This window comes from Silene latifolia, chromosome 8 (genome assembly GCF_048544455.1).
Source record: "Silene latifolia isolate original U9 population chromosome 8, ASM4854445v1, whole genome shotgun sequence".
Lineage (NCBI taxonomy): Eukaryota > Viridiplantae > Streptophyta > Magnoliopsida > Caryophyllales > Caryophyllaceae > Silene > Silene latifolia.
The window spans coordinates 105725893-105739979 of NC_133533.1; the positions used below are offsets into that span (position 1 = coordinate 105725893).

Consider the following 14087-nt stretch of genomic DNA (forward strand, 5'->3'; position numbering starts at 1 on the left):
GATGATGTAAAAACTTTGTGGGGGTTAGGGGACGATTTTTAAAGAGAATAAACTTACCTTTTTGAGTTTGGGTGGCAAATTCCGCCGAAGGAAAATCCGGGTCGGGGTTTGTATCATTGGTGGCGCGCTTGATTAACTCAGCTCTTGTTCTCCTTCCCGACATATTGAAGATTAGATGGGATTTTGTGAGGCTTGATTGAAGATTGGTTGAGATTTGAGGGAGTTTGGGTGTATTTTGTTGAGAAATGAAAGGGAAATGAGGAAGGGAGATGTGTCGAAATGAATGAAAAATTGGGTTTGAAATTGTTTAATTCGTGATCTGTGTGCGTGTCGTGCCGGTCTGCCGGCTGAGCACACCCCCAATTTTCAATTTTCGAAATTTTTTCCTCAAAATATTTTGTTCTCGCTACCGGTGGACGAACCGGCTGCCGGTCCACCGGTAGAACACTCTTCTCATTTCTATTTGTTTTTGACAGGTGTGTCCTGCCGGTTGCCGGCCTACCGGCAGAACACTACTCCACTCATTTTACTCAGGTTTTTCAACATCTTCATGTGTGTTCAGCCGGTGGGCCAGCTGCCGGCCTACCGGCAGAACACAGCATTAATCAGCTTTCCTCAGTTTTTCAAGTGTTCTGCAATAACCATGTGCTCCCTGCCGATGAGCCGGCTGCCGGCCTACCGGCAGAACACATCACTCTTCAATTTTTCCTTCAAAGTGATTTGGGATCGGTACCGGTAGAGGCACCGGTTGCCGGCCTACCGGCAGAACCCAACATTCAGCTCTTTTTCAACAGTTTTCTTTCAACTTGTTCAATTTTCATTAACTCAGAAATCGAGATTTTTCGTTTGACCTTGGGACTCGTGTTTTCCACAATTACGCCGACCCATCATGTCGGGATTTCGCGTCAAATGAAAATAAGGCTTGTTTTCTTCAAATGTGACCTCCGTCACCAATCCAAAGTGGACAAAATATGGTTTCAAAAGCTCTCATTGTCTACCTAAAATGCATGCTTGCCTCCCATGTAGCGCCCTTGTTTTATGTCGTAGGCTCGACGAAGTCATGAATTACAATCAAGTATGGAGAAGGTAGGTATCGATGGAGCTTATATTCTTTATGATAGGGGCTCTGGTAATGTAATGTTTGAGCCTTTGTCCGTTTACCTTGAAAGCTTGGTCTCCATCGGATATTTCAATTGACCCATGGGGAAAAACTCGGACCACGGTGAAAGGTCCCGACCATTTTGACTTTAGCTTTCCTGAAAATAACTTGAACCTTGAGTTAAAGAGGAGAACCTAGTCTCCCACCTTGAATTCCCTCCTTAAAATAGCCTTGTCATGGAACTTCTTTGTCTTCTCCTTGTAAATCCTTGAACTCTCATATGCATCGAGGCGAAATTCCTCCAACTCATTCATGTCAAGAAGCCTTTTCTCTCCCGCCTTCTTCATGTCAAAATTCAAGAATTTTACCGCCCAAAAGGCACGGTGCTCCAATTCAACGGGGAGATGACAAGGCTTACCGTAAACCAACCTAAAAGGCGAAGTGCCAATAGGAGTCTTGTAGGCGGTACGGTACGCCCATAGAGCATCATCTAGGTTCATTGACCAATCTTTTCGCGATTTTGCCACGCTTTTCTCAAGAATATACTTGATTTCCCGGTTATAGACCTCGGCTTGCCCATTTGCTTGGGGGTGATAAGCAAGACTTCTTCTATGTTGACCCCCGTGTTTCTTGAGCAAAGCCTCAAAGGTCTTTTCATGAAAGTGCAAACCTCTATCACTTATGAGCAGCCTTGGTACTCCAAATCTTGGGAAAATAGTATTCTTCAAGAAATTGCCAACCGATTTGGCATCACATGTCTTGGTAGGAATAACCTCTACCCACTTACTCACATAGTCTACCGCCACAAGTATGTACTCGTATCCATAGGAAGAAGGGTAGGGGCCTTGGTAATCGATACCCCATACATCAAACAACTCAACCTCTAGGATGTAGTTCATTGGCATCTCATGCCTCCTTGAAATATTTCTGCTTCGTTGGCACTTATCACACCCCTTGACGTAAGTTGCCACATCATGAAATAGGGTAGGCTAACTTGGAATACACCTCCTAATTATCCCATCCGCACAAGATTTGTAAAGGCAAGGTTCATCCCAAAAATATTGCCTTAGATCATAAAAGAATTTATTCCTCTTATGTGAGTTATAGTCATGTGGGATGACCCCGGATACCAAGTAGTTGACATAATCCGCGTACCAAGGGACATCCATTAGAGCAAGAGCGAACAATTGATCATCCGGCAATGAGTCATCAATTGGTAGCCCATCCTTTACATTTTCATGGAATAGCCGAGAGAGATGGTCGGCTACTACGTTCTCCACACCTTTCTTGTCTCTAATTTCAATATCAAACTCTTGGAGCAAAAGTATCCACCGGATCAAGCGTGGTTTTGATTCTTTCTTGATTAGCAAGTGCCTCAACGCCGTATGATCGGTATGTACTATTACTTTAGAGCCTACCAAGTAGGAACGGAACTTGTTCATAGCATAGATAACTGCCAAAAGCTCCTTTTCGGGGTTGTGTAGTTTGCTTGAGCTTCATCCAAGGTTTTGCTTGCATAATATATGGCATGGAGCTTGCCATTATTTCTTTGTCCAAGCACCGCTCCCACCGCTACTTCACTAGCATCGCACATCAACTCAAAAGGTTTTCCCCAAGTGGGAGGTTGCATAATTGGAGCGGTGATAAGGGCTTCTTTCAACCTATTAAAGGCATTCAAACATTCATTAGTAAACTCAAAGGGCACGTCTTTGCCAAGTAACAATGTTAAAGGTCGGGCAATCAAAGAAAAATCCTTGATAAATCTCCGGTAAAAGCCGGCATGCCCAAGAAAACTTCTAACTCCTTTGACATTTGTGGGAGGGGGTAAAGTTTTAATCACTTCAATCTTGGCTTGATCAACTTCTAAGCCTTTACTTGACACAACATGACCCAAAACAACCCCGGATGTCACCATGAAGTGACATTTCTCCCAATTTAAGACTAGGCCGGTTTCTTGACACCTTTTCAAGACCTTACTCAAATTAGCTAGACATCCATCAAATGAGGTGCCTACGACGGAAAAATCGTCCATAAACACCTCTATTATATCCTCAACATATTCGGAAAATATAGCTAGCATGCATCTTTGAAATGTGGTTGGCGCATTGCATAGCCCAAAGGGCATGCGCCTATAAGCAAAGGTGCCAAACGGGCGCGTGAAAGTGGTCTTTTCTTGGTCATTAGGGTGAATCGGGATTTGGAAAAATCCCAAAAACTCATCAAGGTAGCAAAAGTGAGAGTGTTGGGCAAGTCTTTACAACATTTGGTCAAGGAAAGGGAGGGGGAAATGGTCTTTCCTAGTCGCCTTGTTGAGGCGTCTATAGTCTATACACATTCTCCACCCGGTTGTGATTCTTGTTGGAATTAGCTCATTCTTGTCATTGGTGACTACCGTGACCCCGCCCTTCTTTGGCACAACATGCACCGGGCTCACCCATGCACTATCGGAGATAGGAAAAGGATACTTGCATCATAGAGCTTCAACACCTCCTTCCTAACCACTTCTTTCATTGCGGGGTTAAGGCGGCGTTGAGGCTCAATGGAAGATGCACCCTCATCCTCCAAATGAATGTGGTGAGTGCAAAAAGAAGGACTAATCCCCTTGATATCATCAATTGAGTATCCAATGACATCCTTATATTTTCTCACAACATCAAGTAACTTTTGAAGTTCGGTGTCATTGAGTGCACTATTGACAATAATAGGGTAAGTGTCATTAGGGCCAAGGAAAGCATGTTTAAGAGTAGAGGGAAGAGGTTTCAACTCCACTTGAGGAGGCGTGGATCTCTCCTCCTTTTTACCGTCTCCTCTCAAGCTCTCAAATTCCTTATCCGGGTCTTCTTCAATTGTTGCTTCCATGGCTAAAGCATACTCCCGGTGCTCTTTGCAATCTTTTACCTTGCCCTCAAGGAATCCTTGCAAACCCTTGTCTTCATCAAATTTCTTCAAATCAACCCATTCCTCTACCATGTCAATCATGTAACAAGACTTTTCTTCTGAAGGCTCCTTCATGGCCTTGTTCAAGGATAATTCTACCTTTTCTTCACCCACTTGTAGAGAAAGCTTTCCATTCTTCACATCAATCATGGCACCCTCCGTAGCAAGGCAAGGGCGCCCCAATATGATGGGAATATTTGAGTCCTCGGGAATGTCCATTACATAGAAGTCACAAGGGAATTCAAGTTTACCCACCTTGAGTAGGACATCCTCCACAAGACCGAATGGGTATCTTACCGACCTATCCGCAAGTTGGAGATAAACCCTTGTTGGTGAAAGCTCATATCCCTTCAACTTCTTGAAGATTTTGAGGGGCATAAGACTAATGCTTGCCCCTAAATCACATAAGGCTCTCTCAATATGCACGGTCCCAATTTTGCAAGGTATGGAAAAGCTCCCCGGTTCTTCAAGCTTTTGAGGAGCCTCATTCATAAGAATTGCGCTACATTCCTTGGATAAATTCACCGTTGTTGTCGGACTCCAGGAATTTTTGTTTGAAATTAGATCCTTCAAAAATTTTCCATAGCTTGGTATCTCCTTGATGGCATCAATGAAGGATATGGTGATTTTGATTCCCTTCATCATGTCCGTGAACTTTCCATATTTTTGTTCAAGTTTTGCCCTTACCAACCTTTGTGGAAAAGGAATTGGTGGCACATAAGTCCTCACAACTTGTTGTTTTGGCTCTTCAACAATTTTTGTGGGTTCGACAATCACCTTTGGAGTCTCCACAAAAATTTCCACAAGTTCATCTTCACCCCCTTTTTCTTCAACTACCCTTGGAGGTTCAACTACGATTTGAGGTTCAACCACATCACCCGGTCTACTACTCTTCCTCTTCTTGACAAATGCCCGGTCCTCCAATTCTCTACCACTCCTCAAGTGGATAGCATTTATGGTTTTCGGATTTTCCTCGGTTTTACCCGGAAATTTTCCATGAGAGGCTTGTAGTTGGCTCAATTGGGAGGCCAATTGGGAGATTTGATTGTCCGTCATCCGTTGAGAAGCTTGCATTTGGGTTCTAAGTTGGTTGATGGATGAGGTTGTCGATCTTCTTATTTTTGAGTGGAATGGTTGATGAATTGTGTTTGAGTGTTGACAAGTTGGTTTTGAGAATTCATCAATTGTTCCATCATGAGTTCCATGTTTGACTTTGGTTGGGTGGATTGTTGAAAAGGTTGGGAGTTTTTTGGAAGGGTGGGTTGTTTGGTGGATTGAGTGATTGAAATTGTTGTCTTGGTTGGAAGGATCTTCCTTGGAAGCCCGGTGGACCTTGGTTGAATGTTGTGTTCGGTTTTTGAGCTTGAAAGTTTGGTTGTTGTGATTTTTATTGGAAGGTGGGGTTTTGGACAATTTGTGAACCATAGGAAAAGTTTGGGTGGGCTCTCATTCCGGGATGATATTGGTTGTTGTTAAATGCTTGCTTGGCCGGACTAGACTCCCATATTCCGTTCACTTACTCCATGCAATTGTCTTCTCCTACCATCAAAGGAGACTCATTTGGTGGGTGTCCTTGGTCTCCACAAATCTCATAACTATAAACTTGGTTCCTCATAGAAGAAGAGTTGTTAGATGTGTTGCTTGAACTCATCAAGGCAACTTGTTGCTTGAGCTCTTCAATTAACCCTTTAACCTCAACATTATTGGCCGATTCAACCGTTGACTTTCCCTTCCTCTTGTGCCTATCATTATTCCAATAAAAGGTACGAGAAGCCATTTCCTCAATAAGCTCTTTGGCCGTTTTGTGGTCAATTTTGTCTAATTCTCCCTTTCCCGAGCCGGAATCAAGGTTTATCTTCATTTCATTGCTTAACCCCTCATAAAAGTTGTTAATCAACTCATCATCTCCAATCCCGTGAAGAGGACAAAACCTTAGGAGTCCCTTATACCTTTCCTATGCCTTGTAAAGGGTCTCATCATCTTGTTGAGTGAAGCCTTGAAGCTCACTCTTGATCCTTGCGGTTCTTTGTGGTGGGAAGTATTTGTTTAGGAAAGCCTTAGAGACATCATCCCAAGTCCGAAGAGAATCGGGTTCACAACTCTTTAGCCACTCCTTAGCACTCCCCCTCAAAGAGTAAGGAAAGAGCCTAAAGCGGAGGGCATCCTCCGACACACCATTTGCCTTGAACATGTCACAACTATCCAAGAATTCATTGAGATGTTCATTGGGGTTTTCGGTGGCTCCCCCGCCGAATTGGTTCCCTTGGACTAGTTGTAGCAAGGTGGCTTTCACATCAAATTTGTTAGCTTGAATAGGTGGCTTGACAATACTAGGATTCACCACCTTTTTTGGAGCCAAATTATTCCGCATAGGAACCGTGGCCATTGTCGCTTCTTCCGAAATTCCAAAGGGATTCTCAAAAGACTCAAAGGTACTCGGTTCTTCGCGAATGTCTTCCACTACTAAATTTTCTTGGGAAGTTGGTGTTTCTATAAGTCCTCTTCTACGGAGTGAATTTAGTCTTCTTGCGGTAGCTTCAATCTCGTGGTCAATCGGATAAGTTGGTTGGCTTCTTCGATTTCTCCTACTCATGCAAAAAGTCCTACACACTCAAGAGAAGGATTAGTAACACAAAAGACTTAGTCTAAACTAGAACGAAAACAATTAATATCTAGTCGAACTCCCCGGCAGTGGCGCCAAAAACTTGATGGTATCAAGTTATACCTCGCAAGTGCACGATTTATCGTTGTGCAAAATTAAGGGTCGATCCCACAAGGAGCTAGGAAGACTACTAATAGTTTTAACTCTATTGTTTAGCTAAGTCGACAATTAAGGGAGAGATTGTTATACTAAAGCTACCTAAGGCAAAGTGAAATGTAAACTAAACAAGAAATAGGTAATGAGCAAGAAGAAAGGATGAGTTGTAAATCAAATGAATTAAAAGCCTAAGACTCGGTTCTCCCGCAACAATTCATAACTTCACACAATTAATTTCCTAAGCTAATCATAAGGTAGCAAGGCGAGGAGGAGATGGCTCTAATTCGCCTAAGACCCCCTATCGGGTTCGAAATAGGACACTAGCACTACCCACCAACCTCCCTCTTGGGTTCGAAGGTCGGAATCCCTAACTCAACACCCAACAACCCCAAAAACGTGCACATTTCCAAGGAGGTCAAGAATTTGGTCAAGGTCATTAAGTACTCATCATAAACCAGGTCATCCCACTTCTCTTCTCGGAGGTCTTTTTCAAACGCTAGTCTAGAGGTACCCTCCCTTGGTTCTCCCTTTCGGTCTCAACCTAGGTTAGCAATAGGGTTGAATTCCGGGTACCCAACTTACAACCTAACCAACTCTCGTTGGTGGACAAGGGTCACAAGTCGACACTACCCAAAATCAAGCCATAAACCATATCATTCCTCTAAACTACCCTTACCAATTTCCCCAAATAATTAACCTTTATGAGAATCAATTAGTGAAGTTACTCATGTCGGGTCAAACCGAGTCCTAGTGGAAGACTACTCACTAATCATGTTTCTAAAAGCAAGAGGAGCAACAAAGATGAATTATTTAAGCATAAACATGGTGAGAGAATGAATCCTACTACTAATCATGCAATAATCCAACACAAATTATGAAGAAAGATAATTTAATCTAATAATTATGATGATTAAACTAAAAGACACAACCTTTAACACAAATAACTCAAAGATTCAATCCTTAACACAAGGAAATCAAAGACTCAATCTTTGGGTGTAAATAACAACGATGAACAAAGGAAAGATGAACAAGAGAGAAAATAACAACAATCAAACAACAAGATTGGAATTTTAACATAAATAATTAAACAAGACTCAAAAGAAAAGCAAATGTAAACTAATGAAATTAGGAAGAGAAATAATACCAACTCAATAGCAAGAAAGGAATTTGGATTGAAAAATAAGGAAGGAGGAACCTTCAATCTTCTTACAACCCAATTTCTACTACTAAGTATGATGTAATAATTGAAAAACTTGTTCTAATTAGGGAAGGATTAGCAATGTAATTAACAAGATTCAAACTTGGAAAAGGAAATTAATTTAGATCTAGGGTTGTGTGTACAAATGGTTAAGGGAGGGGGTATTTATAGTCTTTCATAGGATTTTGAAGAAAATAGGAGAAAAGAGGAGAAAAGCCCAAATCCGTCAGCCTGCTGCGTCCTGCCGGTGGACCGTCTACCGGTTCGCCTACCGGTAGCGAGGTCAAATAAATTTGAAATTGGAATTTTGGGAAATAGCTGGTAAGTGTGTTCTGTCGGTGGACCGGTTGCCGGCCTGCCGGCAGAACACGGTCTTCAACATCTTCAAATTCTTCCTGCGTTGCGCTCTACCGGTTAGCCGGCTGCCGGTGTGTCTACCGGTAGCGAGGCCAAATGGAAATTCTCTTCTAACTTCAATTCACTCTTCCTGATGTGCTCTGCCGGTGGACCGGCTGCCGGCAGAACACAGCCTTCAGCATTTTTCCGTCTTTTCTTGGCATTGTTGTGGGGGTGTTCTGTCGGTGGCCACACCGGCTGCCGGTCTGCCGACAGAACACGTTTCTCAGCATTTTTCATTTCTTTTTCTTCTCAAGCTAACACGGGTTAGCTCCTTCACCCGGGTTTCATTCCGTCTTTCCTTTTTCAAGGATAATCCCCTACAAAAGAGCACGGGGAGTCATAATATCGAGGTACGTGGAATAAAGGGCAAAACATGAGCGAGAATGAGCTAAAAACGTGCTAAAGAGGGCGAAATGCATGAGAAAGGGGGGTTGAAATGGCGTAAACTAAACACATATCAGAATCCTAGAATCCGTCTTAATGCCTCCTAAATGCTTCCGGTTAATTGCTCAAAGAGTATCCTAAAGGCATCCAAAGCTCTTTTGCTCTCATCTTCTTTTTGGACTTTATTTGGGCCAAATTTCCATTTCTTTATTTGTGCATCAACCCAAGCTCCATTTCTTCATGCTCGGGATCTTCATGCTCAGAATTTCCCAACACGCCCTTGCATGGTCAAGTCTATTTTCTTTTATCCTCATGAACTTTAGTGCTTGCACATTCGGCGGGAAAAAGCTATAAAAGCTACATTTCCTACAAAATACAATAAAAACAAGCAAAGACACTAGAACACGGAATTAACTCACAAATACACTAATAAAAGTGTGATATTCAATTAGAACCGAGCTAAAATAAGGGTAAAATCGTATATAAAATGGACACATCAGCCCAAGAAAGGCCACATCTCCGGCGAAAAGGTTGAGAGAGCACTGGGGAGGACGAAAGGGGAAGAGCAGCGACAGTGAGCAAAAAGTTTTGGTTTTCTTTTAGGGGATCTTTTAGAGATGAGATATGATACTTATATCCCTAAACAACTTGAAAATAAATAACCATAAAAATATGCACTACAATACATATAGTGTGAAGTATTATCCTATAGATCTTTTGTGTGTTACCTCGATCTGGAGTTAAAGCTTTCCATTAATGTGGGTTTATAAAAAGACAATGCTGAGGTAACACCTAGTATTACTAAAATTCGGTAATATCCTAATTTAAAAAAATAAAAAATATAATTAAAATAAATAAGATTTTTGATTTTGCGCCAATTGTAGGGGTAAACTATAATTCACAATTTTTCATTTTCCGTGCCAAATATCACACTGTCTATGTATATCATTTTCTCACCGATGCACACTTCACCCAAATTTGAACTTTCATATACTGGCAAACCCAATTGAACATCAGAATTCATGGTGAAAAGCTTATAATTTGCATTCTTCGTAAACTTTGGTGAATTATTGATTACATAGCACATTGATTTGCGAGACATAATAAACATTTTCCTCTCTTTTCTCCATAAACTATCCAACGGAGTAACAGACCAAAGGTCCAACACATGCAGTGGCGTTTCTAGGAGTCGGATGATGGGGTTCGACCTTATTAGAAAATTTTGTACATTAAAATCACTATTTTACTATCAATTATATACAAAAATTTGATATTTTCTTTTCTTAAAATACTTCATCATTACTCTATTATTACTACTATTAATATGTTTACTTTAAAGGTATTCAACATTTTACTTTAGATTTTTGTAGAAAAATCAGTGTGAAAGACTTGAAGAAGCTAACAAGTAACAAACACAAGACGAGATTTGAACCTTGGACCTTGGATATGGTAGCCAGTCTACTTACCACTACTCCACTGCTATGAACATCATAATTATGTATACTGTTTTGATTTTATCCCTTTTCAATGGGGGTTCAATTGAACTCTATGAACCCCATTGAAAACGCTCTTGAACACATGATTGAGTTATACTCCATAACAAGTTCAACAACTATTGTGCCGAAGTGATTCGGTAAAGAAACAAAATTAATGTGTTCTTAATTTAGTTTAAGTAATATTAAATTCCGATAATACCCTTGTTAAGTTTATCGATTTGAAATTTGAATGTTTGAGGATGAGAGTAAAAATGGCAACGAATTTACAATTATGCTATCGGTGTTACTCAAACTCGGTAACGCCAAGTGTCGCAATCTCATTTTCCTTTATAAAATCCCCAAAATAAACTCCAGAAAACCCTAAAAATCAGCACCGTTTTCCACCCTCGCCGGCGGCCACAACGCACCCTTCTTGGTCGCCGGCGAGGATCTACTTCTCCGGCATCCTCTTTTATCGGAGTTTCTTCCACTCCTTTCGAATTTGTATGCTTTTTCCAGAGGGGTCGGGTTCCTTTCTTTTCTTCTAATCTGGTCCTGCGACGATTCTCTACATCTTCGTATAAGTTGCAGGAAAACGGAGTTGTTATACAAGGAACACTCCTTCTCTGTAAGAAATTTTATTTCAATTAAGGTTCCGGTTTTTTAGTATCTTTTTGGTTCTGTTTCTCTGGTTGCTTCCAGTTCTAGTTTCATCCATGTTCGGTAAAGTTCTCTTACAATGGATTATATGTCTTTTCTTCTTAATCTTGCTGAATTTTTGGTTTTGGATGATCATGGTGTGGATGATGAGGATTTGGTTAAGTGGATTATGAGTATGGGGGAGCCTTCTGTTTACACTATACATATGATTAAAGATCGCGGAAATTCTCTTTTCAAAGACGGTAATTTTTCCCTTGCTGGAAGTCTCTACAAATTGGCTCTCGAATTTTTTTGTTTTCTTGCCATCCCACCCTCACAAGATCAACCTGTGGCTACTTCACTTGCCCTATCCCTTGTTCTTAATTTAGCGGCTTGTGAGCTGAAACTCTTTCACTATAATGAGACTCGATGTTTTTGCAACTTGGTCTTAAACTTTGATCCCAGTAATTTGAAAGCCTTGTATCGTAGAAGCTTCGCCTTGAAAAATTTGAATCTCCTTGCGGAGGCTTCATTTACAGTTTGCCTTGAAACTTGACCCAAATAATAAGGAAGTTGCTCGTGAACTAAGCTGTGTAACTGAATGCCTTCTTTTGAATCCCAATGGGAAACAGATTGCTTGTCCTTTTGATCCTTTAGGCAAGGATCGGAAAGGTAAGAAAACTTGATGTCGCTTTGGACAACAAGTTTGTGGCTATTGATGCTGTGAGTGATGCTTCTTGTAGTAAAATGGAGTTGTCTGATAATGATAACGAGATAAGTTGTGTGCTTAATCATGGTTCCGGGAGTTCAGTCATGTCCATGGACTCCACCATCACTACTGAGCCTTACCCTCCCACGCCAGTTGGGCGTGATAGTAACCCCTCGGTTTCCTTTGCCTCGGGATCTACCAAATACAGTTTCACCAACAAAAAACAAACCCACAAAAAATTGTATCTTTCAGCCAAGGATTATGAGACATTGAAGCTTGGAAAGAAGCTACAATTTTTCCATCCCAAATCGGGGGCATCCATGAGTGTTCGTCCCCTCATTACTAAAATTTCTACCTCGACGGGAACTCCCCATGAAGATCCTTCACGGGAAGCAGCGGTTCCCTCTTTTTCTCCTATGCCCATGGTTCATTTTACATCTACCGACGGTGGTCCTGCAAGCAATCTGAGTATTTTTGATGACGAAGTGGCTGATTGTCACGAGGTTAAGAGACCTCGTTTGTTAGCTCAAAGCAGTTTAGATCATTTTAGTGAGGTTGGCGAAGTTTCTATGACTCCAGCTGCCATTTTGGACCCGCCTGGGATCATCGACTCTAAACCCTTGCATTGTCAGAGTATGTTTGTTTTCACAGCCATGAAGACGCTCTCAAGGAGAGCTTGTAGCCGATTTGAAGCAAAGAGAGAGACTATTAGCCATAAGGTAAAGGGTAAGTCTATGTTTTCTTTTTTTTGCAGGTTTAGACCACAGGAGAAGGTTGCAAGTTCTAAGAGAAAAGAGAAAGACTCGATCCATTTTGACTGCCTTTTCCATCCCCCATACAAAAAACGTCGTCTTTGTGTTCTAGTTAATTCAGTTTGTAATACTAGCTCTGCTAGTTGTGTTTTTACTAGTTTAGGGGTCTCTTCTGGCCCCCAGTTTGTTTTGTAATCGACTTTGTTTGTACTCGTATTTTATAAAGTTTATAAAACTAGTACACCTTTGTCTATAAAATCCTTTTATCCATTATTATAACATGCTCCTTATAAGATAAGAGAATTCATGAAGGAATTTGTATCATTGATTCGTGTCTTGTAACGTTACAATAAGGATCGATATATACATAGTATAGATTGGATATCTCAAATAAGAACCTCGAAATTTTATTCCATATAAATTAACATAATATTATGATATGTACATCTCGAACACCCCTCAAACCTTGACCTGACAAAACTGATACGATCCGTATCTGAATCGACACCCGAATTCAAGACCTGCGTTTGACCAAAGCCGAATTGATCTAACGCAATATAACCCGTCTCAATGTTTATTGTTGAAAATTGTTTATCAATAATTATCATATACAAATAACTTGATAATAGTTGACTCGAAAATATCCCGAATCCGAAATGTCACGGCCTAACCCAATCCAAACTTTTACAAACCGGAATTTGACCAGACACGAACCCGACCTAGGGACCCGTTTAGCGGGTCTACTTCAAACCCCATTGTAATTGCTCGAAATTCGCATTTGCGAAATAAGAAAAGAACAAAAAATTTAATTCTTCAACCTTCGATCTTCAACACAAAATCTCATTTGTGACGGCACATATCCGTCACTTTGGAGTATAGGTGATCATGGGCTGGGCCGGGCTGGGTTTGGGCTGGGCCCAAGCATTAAATTAAGCCCAAGTGTGCGGGTCGGGCCGGGCCGGGCTGGGCTGCAAGTGCGGCCCTATTTTATCGGCCCAAGCCCGGCCCATGCGGGTTTTCGGCCGATTCGGGCCAATTTGGGCTAAATATTTTTCCTCTTGAAATAAGTTTAGAAATCCCCATTATGAAGTTAGATACTTTGTGTATTTGTTATCAAAATTTTCGAATAGAATTATGTGATTTTTTCGAGTATTGTCAATTAAGTAGTAACCTAATGTCGCTTTTATGAACCTACTGCTTGAGGCGACTCATACAAACTAAATGCACAATTTTTAGTAGTGTAATAATATATTTTAGTACGGTGCTCATTGTATATTGTTGTAGTGTTGTAATTGATTTGATATTTGTTGTTCTTTAGGCTCAAAAACATTGACTTAGCACGCCGATAATGGTAAACAATTTATCGGCACTAGTGTGATACAAACTAATTAACTCATTTTTTATCATATAAATACTGTTAAAGGAAAATACTAAGCTTTATCAAACTAATACATGTAAACAAGTGACTACGGCTTATTTACAATATAACAATTGATTGGTTAATTATTTTACTAAATGCTTATTAGCATTCTTAAATTGTACATATTCGTAAATTTTGCATATGTTGGGGTCGGGCCGGGCCAAAATTCGGGCCGTAAAGGTGGCCCAAACCTGGCCCTATTAAATTGATTCGGGCCATGGGCTTCGGGTCGTGGGCTTTTTGGGCCTAAAATCGAGGCCCAAGCCCGGGAAAAAATCGGGCTGGGCCGGGTCGGGCTAGCGGACCTGTGCCATATG

The 14087-nt window shown here is 41.1% G+C and overlaps 1 protein-coding gene and 1 non-coding gene across 2 annotated transcripts; one reads left to right on the forward strand and one right to left on the reverse strand.

Annotated features, from left to right (window-relative positions):
* Window positions 1-1293: 1293 nt before the first annotated feature.
* On the reverse strand, window positions 1294-5092 carry LOC141595652 (uncharacterized). Its single transcript, XM_074415613.1, has 6 exons — window positions 4292-5092; window positions 3869-4171; window positions 3534-3760; window positions 2639-2760; window positions 2230-2513; window positions 1294-2052 (listed from the first exon to the last, which is right to left on the reverse strand). The coding sequence occupies exons 1-6, from the start codon at window positions 5090-5092 to the stop codon at window positions 1294-1296; spliced, it is 2496 nt and encodes an 831-aa protein (XP_074271714.1).
* Window positions 5093-5946: 854 nt separating this feature from the next.
* On the forward strand, window positions 5947-6053 carry LOC141597934 (small nucleolar RNA R71). Its single transcript, XR_012523142.1, has one exon. It is a non-coding gene; the product is annotated as a small nucleolar RNA R71 (small nucleolar RNA).
* The last annotated feature ends 8034 nt before the right edge of the window (window positions 6054-14087 follow it).